This window comes from Amphiura filiformis, chromosome 3, assembly GCF_039555335.1.
Source record: "Amphiura filiformis chromosome 3, Afil_fr2py, whole genome shotgun sequence".
Taxonomy (NCBI): Eukaryota; Metazoa; Echinodermata; class Ophiuroidea; order Amphilepidida; family Amphiuridae; genus Amphiura; species Amphiura filiformis.
This window is the reverse complement of record NC_092630.1, coordinates 16639477-16659055: the sequence shown is the minus strand read 5'-3', so window position 1 is coordinate 16659055 and position 19579 is coordinate 16639477. Positions and strand designations below refer to the sequence as shown.

The following is a 19579-nucleotide window of genomic DNA, read 5'->3' as shown; positions in this document are numbered from 1 at the left end:
AAACACTATGAAAATCGAATCAACCAACTATCATATTTAAAATAGATGGATAAAAAAAGTCATATTGCCTGATTGAACTGACATACATTTGACTTTGAGTATAATTATATTGACAGCAATGTACTAGAATGTTTAATACTTTTTAATGACAAGTCTTTAACAAACATGTTAATGTTTGAGACATGCAGTTTTTATAACGAAATGTTGTTTTTTGATTTGAAAACTCTTTCAAGTCAATTTTTGCTTCAATATGGCTAGCATTAGTCAATATGTCTATAAACTCAATCCATACTGGTGGCAGACTACAAGTTCCAAATTTTCTTTAAAAAAATTCAAATATTTCAGAATTGGACATTTACATGACCATATTTGGAATCAGCATGGAAAATGCATTGAAATGAGTACAAACAGGCCCAGTATTGATTCAGTGGTTCTTGAGATAGCTCTTGATATTTTGAGAAAATATTACACGAAATTAGGGTTAGGGTTAGGGTTAGAGTTAGGGTTAGTTTAGGGTTAGGATTAGGGTTAGGATTAGGATTAGGGTTAGGATTAGGCTTAGGCTTAGGGTTAGGATTAGGGTTAGAGTTAGGATTAGATTACACGAAATAATTACATGAAGGATCGACCCAAAACTCGAGCCAGTGCACAAAGCACTAATGATGTCTGATGTTGGGTTAAAATGGATTGAATGGGTTACAAAGCTTTTGTGTTGCTGATTCTGTTAGATGTGTTGTATTGACACAAATGGCTGGTCCATATAAGACACTTAGATCTGCATTAGTCTACTTCAAAAATTATTGCGTGGTACGCTTCATGACTGTCAATGTGTGGCAAATATGAATCGCTATTCAGCACAAGTTATGAGACATTAAAAAACTGTAAAGCGGAAATGATTTTGCCACTAATGTCAAATGTTACCTTATAACAGACACTATGGGATTTTCAAATCATGATCTTAACTATGGATGAATATTCAAATAACTTGCATGTAGATGTAGTCTGACTACGACCTGTTTTCTTGTAGTTACCAGACCATATACTAAGAATCTATCAAGAAAGATAAACAGCCAAAGTCCACTAACTGCGCTGCCCAAAATTTGGGGTGGGATGATTTTAGGAAATAGTTGGTTTTTCTTCTGGTATATCCTGGGTGATATGTAGGTTAAAAAAGATCCTACTGGTTAGACTATGTCTATGCTGCACAGATAATCAATTCTTTTGCTTAATGTGTTTAACCTATTTAGCTCCCATTAAGCTTAAAGCTGAATTTATACTCGATCGCCGAGCGATTGTGATTAAACGCTTTTGAAAAGCGATGAGCAATCGCCAAATTTTGCGATGCATTGCTCGTCGCTTTTGCATTTATACTTATCACGGCGATAGCGATTGCAGACGATAATTAAAATATTCTAAATGCCACAAAATACATTTTTAAAACATCAGTTGCTGTCAATAATTATTGCTTTGAATTAATTCATTATCAAAAGTTAATAATCGAGAAAGGTAAATTAATTAGCAAAATAATAGATCCAGTTGATTGAAAATGATTGGTTGACGCATTCACGTGTCAAGCGATAATGCTGGGAAGTTGAGATTTCTTCAACTTGCAAAAGCGATGTCGTTTTTGCCTCCGCGATTTGAATCGATTGATCGGCTTGATGCTCTGGAAATGTAAGTAAACATTGAGCATGCGTGAGAATCGCTTTTCTGCAAAAGCGATCGAGTATAAATTCAGCTTAAGAATGTTCTAAAAATATGTGAGTGCTTGTTAAAATTTACAGGGTAATCAATCAATTCAGTCAAATGTTCTAAAAATGTGAGCGCTTGTTAAAATATTTAGGGTAATGTAATGTGAACTATTAATAGTATCTTTATTGATGAATAAAGAGAGGTTGGAAAAATATGAAATATAATATTGGTTTGGTATGAGTGCCTATTAAAATGTCTAGCTATGTACTCAAACTTAACTTGAAATCCATTTAAAGGCCCATTCAGTTGAAAAGCAAAAGTGAAAAAAAAAATCAAATTGTGTATAAATTGCTTAAAACTGGATAAGTCATTAAAATTGCCATTAGGTATTTGCGAACTGAAAAATTGAAAAAGTATTGAATGACAAAGTTGAAGCCCCATTCAAATATGTGTAGCTAATTTCTCTACTTACCTAAAGATATTACAATTTCATGTACAAATGTGCAATTTTGCCTTTAATACACAACTTTGGGCTTAACCACAAGCTGGCCATAGCACATCTATCCTACTAACATAGGTGCAAAAAAACCCTGAAATTGGATGATTTTTACAATTTACTGAATGAGAAAATGGCTGAATAGGCCTTTAAATCCGGGATCCAACTTCCTATAAAGATGTGATGTGCTACGGAAGCAGGCAAACGGCTAATGTGAAAAGCAATCTGATACAGACAAAAATATGACATCAAAATGAAGTTTGAATAAAAGTACTTTTTTTTTTCTTATTGCACAAGCAAGGCTGTCGAATTCGACATGGTACGGCGCTAGCAGTAGACACACAGGACAGTAATCTACACTTTCAGAGCAGGTTATTTATATCTTTTATGCAATAGACATGATATATTGTGATCAAATCTGCCTATATAATTGAATACCTGTATACAAAACCCACCCAAGTCCATACTATGGCCAAATTGAGTTAAGCATGGGAAATTGTTGTTATACATAGGTCTATCATGTGTATAAAAGAACAACACTCAAATCCACCCTCTATGTGCATCTATTGAGCATGTGAAATCCAAAAACCACTTGGGTGGTTTTTGCACATATTATATTGCACTCGCAAACAGGGCAAGATGACTGATGTGTAAAATTAAGGTGATAGCAACAGTGATGACAGAATAAGTGGTAAAAAACACGGAAATGAAGCGGAATGGGCACAGAACAAGAAACAAAGACTGAGAGCAAAGGGTAGAGAATACACTAACTATGTGATTCAAAAAACAACCCAAGTCCGGAATACAAAATGATCCCCCACTAAGTCCCCGAAATGCTAATTGTCATACCTAATACCAACTCATTTGCATGTAAAACTTGCCCTATTTATCAGGTAAATCTAACTGAAGAAATTAAAATGATACACAATTTTTTAGTTTTCTCAAAATCACTTTCCATGGACTTGGGTGGGTTTTGTATGCATAGTAGTGTTAATTGTCTGGTGGTACAGAACATCTCAAATAATCCGTTTGCCGGATCCCTTTAAACACTTTTCACATTTGATTACAGTTGGTATTTTCTTTCATTAAGATCAGTTTGTGTCGCTATTTGTGGATGAAGAGCTATTGACAAGTAGCTAATTCTCTAATGTCAGATGCTAATAATAACTTAATGATTGCACTTTTCAGACAGTGACCATGGCCTTTTAAGAAACTAGATGTGTCTGTTTGATGGCTGTTTCATTTGAAATCCATACACCCCCTATGGAAGATATGACCTTAATCTTCCACACAGGGAGTGTGAATTTTAAATGGAGTCGCACATTCAGTGTCGTCTGCTCCAAAATGGACTATTTCAGTTGAAATCCATACACCCCCTATAGAAGACATGACCTTAATCTTCTACACAGGGAGAGTGAATTTCAAATGGAGTCACCCATTCAGTGTCGTCTGCTCCAAAATGGACTATTTCAGTTGAAATCCATACACCCCTATAGAAGACAACCTTAATCTTCTACACAGGGAGTGTGAATTTCAAATGGAGTCACCCATTCAGTGTCGTCTACTTCAAAATGGATTATTTCAGTTGAAATCCATAGACCCCCTATGGAAGACATGACCTTAATCTTCCACACAGGGAGTGTGAATTTCAAATGGAGTCACCCATTCAGTGTCGTCTGCTCCAAAATGGATTATTTCAGTTGAAATCCATAGACCCCCTATGGAAGACATGACCTTAATCTTCAACACAGGGAGTGTGAATTTCAAATGGAGTCACCCATTCAGTGTCGTCTGCTCCAAAATGGATTATTTCAGTTGAAATCCATAGACCCCCTATGGAAGACATGACCTTAATCTTCCACACAGGGAGTGTGAATTTCAAATGGAGTGACCCATTCAGTGTCGTCTGCTCCAAAATGGATTATTTCAGTTGAAATCCATAGACCCCCTATGGAAGACATGACCTTAATCTTACATACAGAGAGTATGCATTTCAAATGGTGTTACTTGGATGGATGACTTCATTTGAAATCTACACTCCCTGTGTGGGAGATTAAGGTCATGTCTTCCATAGGGGGTGTATGGATTTCAAGTGTAATAGCCCATTACTACCTTAGAAACCATGATTTTGAGCAAACGAGTGCTTGAATTTTGTGGTTGCAACACTTTAAGGGATCAGTAGTTTTTGTGGGACATGAGAGCACATCAGACATATGGAATTTCATTCTGAATATAAGGAATGTCCTTCTGAAATAAAACGGTTTTGATTTTTTGAAATTGGCTTTTTGTATTGAAGATACACATTTTTTCCCCAAAAAGTAAGTATTTGTTTCTCGCTTTTGGAGCATTTTATTCATTTTTTTTATTTGTGAACTCCGAAAAATATATTTTCAAGCACAAAATGAATGATTTTTCAAAAAAAAATTACCTTTTTTACAATATTATGAAATAATTAGGCCTAAATGCTATGAAAATCAATGTACAATTTTCATTAAAATATTCAGATTTGATGTACAAATACCTGATATTTTCATCTGGGGCTGATGGGGTCTACATCTGCCATCATGTAAGCATTGAGTCATTTGAATGATGCCAAGAAGACGAGTTGCTAGAGGGGGAGTGTGAAACAGATTCTTGAGCACTACACCCTGGCAAAAAAAAAAATAAGAAAATAATGGGATAAAGAAAGTCAGTGAAATTGTCACACATTGTAAAAAAAAGCATTCCTTCCCTGAGGTAACTTTTTACCCCTTCAGAGGAAAAAGTCACAATTGAAAGGGTACAAAAATTGAATATACCCCTTCAGTTATAACAATATATTTTACACATGAAAGCAATGACATTAATGATTAGCTTTGAATACATAGACAAACATGAACATAATTAAGTCCTTGGAAAAAGCGGGGGAAAAAGATAACAATACATTTTGTCAGCCTATGTGTCAGTAATTCTTAAAATGGTTGTATAGATGAGAAATTTATTTGAAATACATGAATGCTATAATTTTGCAAAAATATAGTTGATATTGATCATTTAAATTTCAGTAAGAACTCATACTATTGCCTCATTTACATGGAGAATGATGCTTATTTTTATGTTGCCCTATTCTTATCATTTTATGCCTTTAAAATCTTATTTTTATAAAAAATATATTCATGACCTTCAAGATGAAACGATTTTGATTATTATTTTGTGGACAATACTGCTATGGAGACTTGAATTAGCTTTGAGTAAAAGTAATATTGGGCTAGCTCCTGTAGGAGATTTGTACCATTGTGTACAACACACCAAACAAGAATTGTGTTTATTTCACCATTGGTATAATTTATATCCATCATACTGCAGTTACTGTCCGTTTTCCTATACACAATACACAGTGCTCTCACCATTGACGTGCGACCTTTACAAATAGTGTATGTTAGAAGTATATTGCATTTGCCTAGTTAACATCACTGTGTGAAAAATAACCGCCAATATTTAAAGTATTCTCCAAACTTCTAGCAAATATATTTCTCTAACATGACCTAAAATTACAGCTAGGTTAGATGTTCAGAAATAGTCGCACTTTCTTAAAATATGAGTGAGGGCAAGGCATAGCTAGCTCATAGCTAGCCAACTCCCCGTGTTAATTGAATGGAGATTTGAAAGAAAATATTGAGCTATATTGGTAACGGACCGCTCAGTTCTGAAGGATGCCACAAAAAAACGCGGTACAAGCTACATTTAAAGTATTCTATGAAATTCTAGAAAATATAGTTTTGTAACATGTCCTAAATTTTTAGCTAATTTAGGTGTTTGGAAATAGTCGCACTTTTGTGTTTTAGGAAGGATATGTAAACGACAGATAACACTAAAAATATGAAGAAATTATTTCCAAACCGTGTTAAGTCAACAATCATTATGTTGCTCATTTTCAAGAATGCTGGTTAACAAAAAGCAGACCATTGTCTCATTTTGTGAACAAAGGTCCACATACCATTGTTTCCTTGCGTTTCCTTTATAATCGGTTACCCAACTGAAGCTGTATTATGCCAGCTCATTGCGATACCGCACATATAAAACAGACACATGTGCACAACCAGAGAAGATCCGATTTAATCAGTTGAGCAGTTTCAATGAGTGTTATCTTGGTTTAATAGCTTTTAATGGGGTTTAAGTCCTGCAAAGGTCGAGGTGAATTCTACTGTAGACATGACTGCATCATGTGATTTCACAAAATAATGTGATCTTCTTCCGTGAAATGAGTGTCAAGTTGTAAGTTGGGAGTTTCGAGACCTTAATTGTTGAGTTGCTGTTCTTTTGAATTTTATTCTTACAATATTTTGCATAAATGTTTGCAAAACAATATTTTACAATAACAGTTTGACAACATTATGTTTTTACCTGTGAAACAAAAAGAATTTCATGACCATTAAATTACCCAACATTTAATGTAATTAAAACATTTTGACTGAAACGAGAACAAAAAAAACCTGTTCTAAAAGCATTTTTGTGGTTCTAGTGCTGGATTGATTAGACTTATGGCAGGTCAAATTGCTGCACATATAATTCAATAAAAATTGAAGGAGAAATAATTGGGTAAAGGTATTGCGCACATTTACAAAAACATAATACCAAACTTTTCTTGTTTTTTCTTTGTAGGAATGACTGGCCCAGTTCTTCTTGATTCTGTGGGAGATAGGATTTACAATTTCACAGTCATGGATTTGAAGGTAAGAAACCTAACCATAACATTTTTGCAACAAGTTTATCAAACAAATATGTTGAGTTTAAAAGACTCATCTGGTAAAGCATGTTATGCATCTTGAGTTTAACTAGCAACCATCTAAAATAATGAGCCTAGTCCAGCAGTCCATTTAGCCTAATTGGTTAAGGTATGCAAGATTTTGATGCATGAATTAGGGGTTCATTCATATATTTTCATGACTAAACGGTTGAACCGTTTAGTCATGAAAATATATGAATGAACCCCGTGCATACATACCAGAACATTTTGTGATTCTTATTTCAACAAAATAATAACAAAAAATTACAATTAACATTATTAAAAAAACCATGATTTTCCTTCATTTTCCCTACCCGGCGATCGCACATCCGGGACACTCTCGACCAATCATGCTCGCTGTTACATAGCGTGTTTGTATGAATGCTTGATAGTACCAGTTCAAGCTCCCACAGTGTCATTGTTCTATTCTTGTGGAAAGCTTGGCTTGCTTGAAATTCCACTGGACAAGGAACTTGTGTTGGTTAGGCCTTTATGAAGGCTGATTTAGGGTTCTGTGCATGTATAGCGCTGTATTCCTGAATGATGCTATATAGATGGATTAGGCTATATGGTGTGTCTTGGGCCACAGTAGTCAGGGATTTCTATCAAGTGTGCTGAAGCTTTGGTATTTACGCTTGTGTATAGCTCATTATAAATCACTGCTGTATTAAATATTTTTTGAGCAAAATCAGTTTCAGGTTTTCATGTCATGGTCTTGCTCAGGTAAAATTATTCAAAAAATCTCAATTAGACTTTTGGATACTGAAATATGAATAATTTCATGTTGCAAAAAAAATGCAAAAGAACATCAACACTTGATGATTTTAAAATGGTTGAAGTCAAAGTTAGTTCTAGACAGTATTTTATCCAAATCTGTGTGTTTCTCTTCAAGCCCATGGCCAGTTCTTTTCTTTCAGTGTCTGACTCCTTGATTGGTTAATTGAATTGCATGGAAATAATCATCTGAGTAACCAATCAAAATAGAGCTACCTCTCAGAAATTTTAAGCTTAATCTCTTCAGTCCTACTGACTATTCTTATTATATCTCTGATTGGCTCAATACATGATATACCCATCTTTGTCAACCAATCAAACCGGTTCTTAGGGGCTGGTACTTAATTTGGCCAGTAGTGCCCCTGGGGTTAATGTTTTGGCTACATCTCAAGACTTATTTTGTGTGGCAACAAACAACCACATTTTCCTTGGCCGATTTCAAAACATTTCTATCCTCTTGGCATATTGATACAGATGTGTGTCACCCTGGGGTGTTTATGTCTGGAAAAACAGTGTCAAGTGCAACATAAATCCATATGATACATTACTTTCATGTATTGATAACATTAGCTGGATTCAGACATTGACATTTGAGATGTTAAAATCCATAGTATTGCACACATACAGAGCGTACATACACATGTTGCATTCAATTTTCAGTCAAGTTAGCACAGTTTGGGCATCAGACTTCAGTGAGAGAGGCTCCAAGTTTGAGCATCAGTAAGGTTTAAAAATGTTCTCATGAAAATTATTGCGCTAGCTTGAAATTCCCCTGAACAAAGAACTAGTTGCCTAATTTGCCTTGGTTCATCCCTAATAAATCCTGTAGGTTACTCGGGAAGCTAATCTTGGTTGCGATGATTAAGTAGGTTGACTACGATGCTGGCCATAAGTGTTGGGATGGGTAATGTAAGACCCCCACTCCCCCAATCAATGTAAAATCCAATCCTACTTTTTTGGCCATGCGCGCCTAGTGGCATCCAACATTGATTGGTGGGGAAGGGGGAGGATTGGTGTGTTAGGAAAAGGTAGGCTTGACAGTTGACACCAAAAAAAACCTCCAATTCATCACATTAAAAATTACATAAATAAGGCCATAATATAGTGTACGTTTTCCATAAGTGTCCTACACATTTTGACCATGGTTGTAGGAGACCGTGCCTAAGCTGCTAAGCTGCATCCCTGATTGTTGTAAAATGGTTTATAAGGTGTGTCTTTGGCCACAGTGGTCAACAATAATCTGTATCTCTCTAAATGTAAAAGAGTGAAAAACTCACTCCCCAAAAGAGTGATTCACTTATAAAACCACTTAAAAATGAGTGAAATGTGTTTTTAAACTTCACAACGCTCAAAAGAGTGAAAACCACTCTAAAAGAGTGAATTTCAACTCGTTCAAGGAGTTAAATGAAGGACAACACATTTTTAGAGTTGTCCTTCATTTAAGGTTGGTCTGAACCCTGGAATTATGAAAAAACAGGTTTTTTGGCCCACATTTTTTCGCGCAACGTAACAAAAAAATTGTTTGGCCACAAATTTTTTTTAAATTATTTTTAAAAACTAGATAAAAATATCTAGGACCCATATTTTTGTTTTTTTTGAATTTTGACCAAAAATGAGCATTTTGGCCCAAATTGGACCTCACAGATGAATTTATCAAGTCATTTCCATTCTAAAAATGTATACTTTTATATTCTTTAGACTAATAATTTAGCAGTTATGAGGTCCGAAAGTTTCCATAATTCCAGGGTTCAGACCAACCTTAACTCCTTGAAAGAGTTAAAATTCACTCTTAAAGAGTGGTTTTCACTCTTTTTTGAGTGGTTCTAAAGTTAAAAAACACATTTCACTCCTTTTTGAATGGTCTTATAAGTGAATCACTCTTTTTGGGAGTGAGTTTTTCACTCTTTTACATTTAGAGAGAATGTGCAGAGGCTTGTGGGTTAGGATTATGCACTGTAAATTGCTAAATTTGTTTATTATTCATAAATTTGATGTGCAACATTTTTTGTTATTCCCATTCTCCCGCCCCTTCTTTCTCTATAACAATCAAATACCGTACTGAGCCGAGTATAGTCCCACCCCGTTTTGGGTGAACATTTTTCAAAATTGGGGGGTGGGACTATACTTGAATTTCAAAAAAAAAAAAAAAAATTTAAAAAAAATTTTTTTTAAAGTTTTTTATTTTTTCGGCTTTGGAGTGTCCAAGGACCTAGACCTAAATGCTAGGATCATTCATGGTTGACCTAAAAAAATTAAAAAATTCAAGATGTTTTGTATTTTTAATATGAAAATTGATAATTTGTATTCATGTCATACTCTATTAATGATTTCAAAATGCATTCAAATTCAATGCATTTTGAAATCATTAATAGAGTATGACATGAATACAAATTATCAATTTTCATATTAAAAATACAAAACATCTTGAATTTTTTTTTTTTTTTTTTTTTTTAATTTCTGAAATTTTCCGAAAATTTGGGGGTGGGACTTTACTCGAAGGTGGGACTATACTCGCGTCAGTACGGTACAACCACTTTATCAGGAATAACAAAACATCACCATTCATTAGCTCTCCAGGTAGTTTCTTAGTTCAGTAGCATAATAAACAAACAAAATAAATATATAGTTACAGCTCAAGTGTAAGTGAAATTTTCATTATAATGAGAAGGAAACGCTTGAGCGGAAGTTTTTAATTGACTATTTTGCACAAAAATAAAAGCAGGAAGCTAGTTAACTACAAGGTGCATGGCATAGAAGCGCTAAATTCCACCACATTATGAACAAAAATAGCTGTTAAAGGAAACACAATGAAAACAAATTATGTGCGTAGGATTATTGAAAGTTGAAAAGAAGATAAACACTGCAGGTTAGGTAATTTCTATGTTTGGTTTAATGATTTTGGATATTATGTGATAGAATTTTGTAATATGTTTGGATTAATAGTGGATATATAATTTTTGTTAAAGCCATAGACCTTTTCAAACTGAGTCATTCCGATAAAACCCGAAGCATGTAATAATTTGCCCTATCGTGCGCGCATAAAAGTACCTCTTCAGCATCATCATGTACAGTGCAAAGTTCCAATGTGTAACAGGCATCATAAACTGCGATGAACTTTCAACAGTCAATTATGGAGAGAGGTTCTTTTGCCAAGGATACTCAATGTGCTATTAGGCGTGTGATGGTATGTCTTGTGAAGAGACTGACTTGTGGAAGAGGTGATGCATCAAAACAAACATTCTGTAAAAAAATTACGAACATTTGATCATCTCTTTCCATTAGTATCTTATTGTGAAAAAACAAGTAGCTGCATGAGGTGTTAGCTCAATATGCTAGGAAAATATTTAAACCGATGAGCCATGTTCACATTGGCTAAATAAGCTGTATTTTTGCGCAAAAGGATACCATATTTCATGACATTTCTTGTCCGCCAGTTTGGGTACAATTTGACACCCTAGCTAACTGAATAAATAGCGTGGTTTTCCGAACTTTACCGATTAGATATGAAATGGTCTATAGTGAATTTGGTGATAAAAGTAGGTAATGATGAGTCCAATGGATGAGGCTACAAAAAAAACCCATCAAGGATCAAAAAATTATACAAGAGGGTACCTTAGGCCAAAAAAAAGGTTTGGCTCAAAGCTCGCGCAAGCATTTGTAAAATCGCGCAATAAAAAAAAAAAAAGAAATGCAGAATTTTTTTTCTTAAAACACCATAAAAATACCAAGTTGGGAATTAAAAAAAAATAAAAATTTCGCATTTCGCATTTGTTTTCAAACCACTTGTGAGCTTTAAGACAAACCTTTTTTTGTTTTGGCCTTAAATATGCGAACAACTGAAAAGAGTGCAATGCACACCAACTTGATGTAGAGAAACAAGTAAAACACATGCAGAGGGGGACCCTGGGAGGGGGACAACAAACAACAAATGCAGGCACAGAAGTAGGTTTAAGTTTGATAACTAAATTTTACCAATTTCACAGTCTACAGACGTGTAACCAACAAAAATAACAGGGTCGATGATTTTTCATCATGATGATGAAAATCACTATGCACATAGGCAAGAGAGGGGGCAAGGCTTCTGGGGGGGGGAGGGGAAGCTGCCCCTTTCCACCCTGCTGCACCACTGCTTGCTTGCTGGATCACTGATGGTCCCTTTAAGACATTGCATTGTGTGATGACAAAGCATTTGAGTTCTTTATGCTAGACTCTGGAATAATGTATTCATTATTCACATTATACAGTGAGAAAGAAGATAAAATGGCTCAATTTGGCTTGACAGGATGCAGACATGCATATAAACAGACCTGATTATTACTAAGTCTGTTCTGAAAACAAATCAAGCCATCAGGAATGAATAAATTGACCCTTTCGGTAAATCCCATAAACCTTTGCGAGTACATAATATACCCAACTTTGTCAACCAATCAAACAAGTTCTTAGAGGCTGGTACTTAATTTGGCCAGTAGTGCCCCTGGGGTTAATGTTTTGGCTACTATCTCAAGACTTCTCTAGCCGTAATAGACAAATCCTCAATTTTCACCCCATCATCATCATCATCAGTCGGCTGCGGAGCAGCGACTACAAGCTTTCTCCAACTGTTGCGATCTTGGGCAAGCGAAACAATTTTGTTTGGCTGCAGCATCCCTTCAGTATCTCCCAGGCGGTGCTGTACATACTGTAAGTACAGTGTCCGCGGCCATCCCGGTTTCCTCTTCCCATGTGGTGGAATATAAAGGGCATATTCTTTCACAGGCTCGTCATCTTCAAGACGCAGTATATGGCCGAGAAATTTGAGTTGATGAATTTTCACCCCACTGGGTGCATTTTCCCTGATTTACCAACAATAGTGGAGGGGGCGGGCTCCCCCCTTTGCGCACACCACTGTTTGATGTGATAGTCTTGTCCATAATCACTAAAAACTGATGGGTACCAATCATTTTGACACAGTCTATACTGTGATGTTAAGCAGCCACACTGAGATATAATCAACAAACATATAACACCTTTATCATAATATATTATCTAACCTCACAGACAGAAATCATATATTATACATGTAACATGAAAGATGATAATTAAAAACAGGAGATACATTATTATCAGATGAAAGAGATGGTAATAGAAAAATGAATGTCAGCTATTCCCTTGTGTGATCCACTGAAAGAAGTAATAATTGGAAGTATATTAAAGTTGGTATGCTATTGTATGAACCTTGCATTTTCTGGGGAGACAATGAACAAGAAAATTATTATTTTTCTGTTGTACATGAATGAGTTAATATAAGAACAGATCAGATATGAACTCATTTCATATACTGTAATTCCTAGTCAAAGACTCACAATGTCAGAAAAATAAGCAATTGCTTGTTAACATTTAAAAATATTATCGAGGGGTGAGATTCATCCAATTCATCCTAAGATATATCTTAACATACCATCGAAGAGAAATGTACAAGAATCTGGTCCCTTGTTTGTTATACAGAGCCAAATTGTAATCCGTAAGTTGGACATGATAAATAAAGACATTAAAGGCCCATTCAGTGATTTGCTCATCCGGACGATCGTAAAAATCATCAAAATTCAGATTTTGGTACCTTTGTAATTGGCATAGATGTGCTAACATAGCCTGCTAAGCTCTGCTAGTGGTTCGGTCGAAAGCCGTGTATTTTAGACAAAATAAAGCATTTGCATGATTCTGGACTTTTGATACTGACAGTACAAAAAGTCCGACTCGAGATCGAAAGAAGCTCACTCTCCACGTACCAACACGCGTTGCGTATTGTTTCTACTACTTATTACATCGGTAGCTATTATTTTAAACAAAATACACAATTTTAACTGTTTTTCATATTTGAATTGACCGTTAGTTTGTCTCGGTGACCTAACTGACCTTTAATTGCTTATTTTGTTTTCTATTACAAAAATTAAACGTCTGTTTTAAATCAATTTAGACTCTACTTCCCCGTGTTAGAAACACTGGACTAGGAAGTTTTTCCAGTCGATTGGTGGCGCACTGTACGAAAATCTCGATTTTCTCGAGTCGATCTGAGTTGAAGTAGAAAACCTTTCTAAAACTTCTGTTTTTGACTAATTTGTCGATGTATTCAGGGGAAAAGTGGTTTAATGAAATTCTGTAGACTTATTCTTTATTTCTAAGCAACTCTGACAAATTTCCATTTTTTTAATGTTCCTGTGAAATCACTGAAAGGGCCTTTAAAGCTACATAATCAGCCCATGCTATCTACTGAAGATAGCAATGAATAAGACAATAAAGCTATATTTTATCAGCCCGTGGTATCTACTGAAGATAGCAATAAATAAATACAATAAAGCTACATAATCAACTTATGCTATCTACTGAAGATAGCAATTAATAAGACAGTAATTTATAAAGCTACATACCAGCTCATTTTATCTACTGAAGGTAGCAATAAATAAATGCAATAAAGCTAGTATATCAGTATATGCTATCAACTAAAGATATCAGTAGATAAAACTATGTGACACGATCTGCTCCATGGGGGCCAAAGGAGGCATTTTTGAGTTACTATAATGATTACCTTGTAGTAAAATCAGGCTTTCATATACTGAAAACACTAAAGGTCTAGCATACTTGGTTCTAAAGTTATGAGGTTTTGTGATGTGTATTTTCTTATGTATTTTATTGTTTTTTACTCCATATTTTTGCCATTATCTCAGTTTCAAATTTTCTGCCTTTGGCCCCCATGGACTAGATCATGTAACATATTCAACTTGTGCTATCTACTGTAGATAGCAATAAATAAGACATTAAAGTTATATATCAGCCCATACTATCTACTGAAGATAACAATAAATAAATAAATAAACTATTTTCCCTCGACCTGGCGGTCTCTGGAAAATAGTAGGCTCACGGTCTCCACTTCATCTCGGGGACCAATAGATTCCACCAGATCCCGAATTTAGAGCAGTAAATATTTGTTTTATATCCTTCATTAATATATTTGTTCATCGATTGGTTAAAATATTAGAAACGCAAGGCTTATGTCATAGACAGGCCCAGGCATAAATGTAGGCTAGGCCTATTCAAGGCTAGGCTGGCCTTTCTTTGTTTTGACTGAATGCACGTAGGTATGCACAAAGCATGCACACAGTTGAGTGGCTAAATCTTACCATGAAAATGTTTTAATTCCTCTACAATACCACGGTGAAACAAGTAACCATGTTCTCTGTTCACTAAATAAATTCATCAGGTTTGTTGATAAACATTATAAAAGATTTCATTGGAACAAAACCAAAATTGAACTCACTATTGATGGTTTCGCCTATCATGGTCGGTAGGCATCATCAGAATGATGGTTGTAGATCCTTACTTCCGGTTGGACGTATCCCGACTGACAGGACAATGCCAAAATTCTTTGTAAGGAGGATGACGGCAACACAAGAAGAATTAAAGAATCCATTTGGATCAGGAGATGAGGTCTGAACGTCATGAACAGAGACGATGGGTCCCACTTCCTTAGTCACATGTATGATCCTCTCCTGGCTGATAAAACACCCTCGTCAGGGTGTTCTCTGTTATTTCACTGTCAAAATTAGGATACTGATCCTGATGTAACTCAGATTATACTGCGGAAATTGCAGATTGTAATCTGAGCCGTTCGTATTGAAACTATTAATTTCTTTTCCCCAAATTGATGCTTTTAGCCAAACAGATGACCAGAATCTTAAGATTTGGTATATAAAACAAATATTGACTGCTTTTTATTCGGGGCATGGTTAAAATTATAGGCCCTTGATGATCTCAAAACCATGACTATGCCCCTCGTCTCGCCTTGGGGCATAGTCATGGTTTTGAGATCACCTTGGCCTATAATTTTAACCATGCCCTCATAGCAGTCAATATTTGTATACTATTTCCCTGGGAGATAGTAACTTGAATAGTACTCCGTTCCCTCATCAATTGGCTTTTTGACTGCTTTGCAAAATAGCAAAACTATTTTTGGTCACATGATACTCGTTTAACCAAATAATGAACGAGAATATATTAATGAAGGAAATAACAATAAATAAATACAATAAAGCTACATATCAGCCCATGCTATCTACTGACAATAGCAATAAAAAAACCCAATAAAGCTACATATCAGCCCATGCTATCTACTGAAGATAGCAATGAATAAGACAATAAAACTACATATTCAGCTTGTGGTATCTACTGAAGATAGCAATAAATAAGATATTAAAGCTCTATATCAGCCCATGCTATCTACTGAAGATAGCAATAAATAAAACAATAAAGCTACATAATCAGCTTGTGGTATCTACTGAAGATAGCAATAAATAAGACATTAAAGCTCTATATCAGCCCATGCTATCTACTGAAGATAGCAATAAATAAAACAATAAAGCTACATAATCAGCTTGTGCTATCTACTGAAGATAGCAATAAATAAGACATTAAAGCTCTATATCAGCACATACTATCTACTGAAGATAGCAATAAATAAAACAATAAAGCTACACAATCAGCCCATGCTATCTACTGAAGATAGCAATAAATAAGACATTAAAGCTCTATATCAGCACATACTATCTACTGAAGATAGCAATAAATAAAACAATAAAGCTACATATTCAGCTTGTGCTATCTACTGAAGATAGCAATTAATAAGATATTAAAGCTCTATATCAGCACATACTATCTACTGAAGATAGCAATGAATAAGACAATAAAGCTATATTTTATCAGCCCGTGCTATCTACTGAAGATAGCAATAAATAAGACATTAAAGCTCTATATCAGCCCATTCTATCTACTGAAGATAGCAATAAATAAAACAATAAAGCTACATAATCAGCTTGTGCTATCTACTGAAGATAGCAATGAATAAGACATTAAAGCTCTATATCAGCACATACTATCTACTGAAGATAGCAATAAATAAAACAATAAAGCTACATAATCAGCTTGTGCTATCTACTGAAGATAGCAATAAATAAGACATTAAAGCTACATAATCAGCTTGTACTGAAGATGGCAATGAATAAGACAATAAAGCTCTATATCAGCACATACTATCTACTGAAGATAGCAATAAATAAGACATTAAAGCTCTATATCAGCACATACTATCTACTGAAGATAGCAATAAATAAAACAATAAAGCTACATAATCAGCCCATGCTATCTACTGAAGATAGCAATAAATAAGACATTAAAGCTCTATATCAGCCCATTCTATCTACTGAAGATAGCAATAAATAAAACAATAAAGCTACATAATCAGCTTGTGCTATCTACTGAAGATAGCAATAAATAAGACATTAAAGCTCTATATCAGCCCATTCTATCTACTGAAGATAGCAATAAATAAAACAATAAAGCTACATAATCAGCTTGTGCTATCTACTGAAGATAGCAATATATAAGCTATTAAAGCTCTATATCAGCACATACTATCTACTGAAGATAGCAATATATAAAGCAATAAAGCTACATAATCAGCTGGTGCTATCTACTGAAGATAACAATAAATAAGATATTAAAGCTCTATATCAGCACATACTATCTACTGAAGATAGCAATAAATAAAACAATAAAGCTACATAATCAGCTTGTGCTATCTACTGAAGATAACAATATATAAATACAATAATGCTACATATCGGCCCATGCTTCCTACTTCCGAACTGTGCAGATTTGGTTCATATTGTTTTTGGAAGGAAGCGATGTCCTTGCCCTTTTGAAACAGAATTGACAGTAAACAGCAGCCAAAATGTTATAGGTTAAGAAAATACAACCTGGCATGGCCAGTTGTAATAAGAGAAATTGTCATTCATTATCACCTTGGTCAAGTTTACAGAATAAATATCATAAATCATTTGGGAATATGAATGTTTCTTGATTTGATAATTGCAATTCTTCTTGGTGTCACAAGGACATGTAGCAATTAAGGTTCTCACCAATTCCCCGGTGCCCAAGTTCTCGCTCGTCCTTGGCCTATCCAGGCCAAAATTCCAGTAACGGGTTACCCACATCCCCCCCAAAAAAGGTTTTTGACTTGGAAACCATTGGAAATCGGAGAAATACTGCTACTAAATAAATGGGTTTTTTTCAAAGCTGGATAAAGTTGTATGTTTTAATTACTTTTGCTTCTATTGAACAGCTAGCAATGCAAACTAATTTAATGTGTCCCTGGCTGTTCAGTAGAAGCAAAAGTAATTCAAATGTACAACCTTGTCCAGCTTTAAAAGGGCCAGACTTGTAGTACCCGTACCCGTACCCGTACTCGTAACCGTACCTGTACTCGAGTCCCAATTTCCGTGCCATTGTACTGCACTGCACCCGTGGATTAGGACCCGCACCCGCACTCATGCCCTACTTTGAATTCGGACCCGTACTCATGGACTGGGACCCGTACCCGTACCCGTACTCATGGACTGGGACCCGTACCCATGACCTGGGACCCGTACCTGTACCCATGGCTTGGGACCCGTACCCGTACTCATGGCGGGTCCCAATACTACAAGTCTGAAAAGGGCATTTCATGATCCACAGCCTCATCCGCAGGCTTTTTTAAAAAAAAGTTGAGATTTTTATACCACTGGAAACCTCTTGCTACATAATGTGTAATGTACCAAAAATTTCTTGCAGATTAATTCGTTTAGCAGAAATATCGTCAAATTTGAATTTTGTTCTGGTATACCAGAATGAAATTACAATATTGGGCTTTGAGCAGTGTAATACACATAATCATGCATATTACTTGCAAACACAAAATCGGAATCCACTGAAATTTTGGGAATAAGCTTTTTTCGTGGATATCTACTGAAAAATGTCATAAAAAGAGGATGCTAGGATCACAAAATCCTCCTTTGAAAAAAAAAAACCCAATTTTTTTAGTAGCAGCATTTCTAACTTTGAATAACAAGATTTTTTAGGATACCTGGATTCCTGCCCAAAAATCAATCAGGTACCCCAGTACATAATTACAAGTTGATGAGAGCCTTACTAGCAATATTAGTTAGTTCTGTTCATCATATAGAAAAGTTAGGCCCACTTTCGTGCAGAAAAGATTTGACCAGTCAGCTGTGCTATGAGCATGCACAATAATGACCTATCGTCATGCATGCATGCACGCACGTTATACATAGGGAGTTTATTGACGATAGTTCATTCCACTGCTTGATGGGCTTGAGGAAGGATGAGTTGATGAAAGGATCCAAGTGGGTAGTGTAAAGTTGAAGCTTTTGGTCATGTCCTCTTCTTGTCCTGTCGGTCTTGGGAGTGATGTAGGGTCTTGGTGATGTCCAGATCGCTGTGATTGATCATGTATAAGCAGGTCAGATGGTGAATTTTTCTCCACTCCTGAAGGCTATGCCAACCAAGAGTTGTTAACATCTGGAAGTAAACACTCCTAACCCACATCCACACATGCCCCTGATGTGGAAGCACCGGCAAATGAGGACGGAAAAAATCATAATATAGTTTTTACTATTCAACTGTGGACACAAATTGAAATTTGTTGCCTTACAGTGGACGTAGTTACACTTTACACTAATAAAGTGAGTTTCAAATACATTTAGTGCCACCTTTAATGTCTAGCATTGAGGACAATCACCTTTTCTTTTTTTCATTGAAAATAACCATAACTAATTAAGTTCCACAGAAGCTTGGCTATCCTTGAGACTGTGAGAGAACGTAATCTTTCCAGAATGTTTTCTGGGTGTCATTATATAATGAAAACATTTTCTCTGCTGCTTTTTAAATTATCAGTTTGCTGATTGAAAGCAATTGACACCCTCCGTGTTGTATAATCCACAATTGTAAATGTGTTTGGGACATGATACATTGGGCTATTCCATTTT

The 19579-nt window shown here is 35.4% G+C and overlaps 1 protein-coding gene across 1 annotated transcript in view; it reads left to right on the top strand.

Annotated features, from left to right (window-relative positions):
- Positions 1–19579, top strand: part of LOC140147094 (atrial natriuretic peptide receptor 1-like) — a 131176-nt gene that overhangs the window by 41030 nt on the left and 70567 nt on the right. The window contains 1 exon segment of the mRNA XM_072168867.1: positions 6830–6900. Coding sequence (XP_072024968.1) covers positions 6830–6900 — 71 coding nt within the window.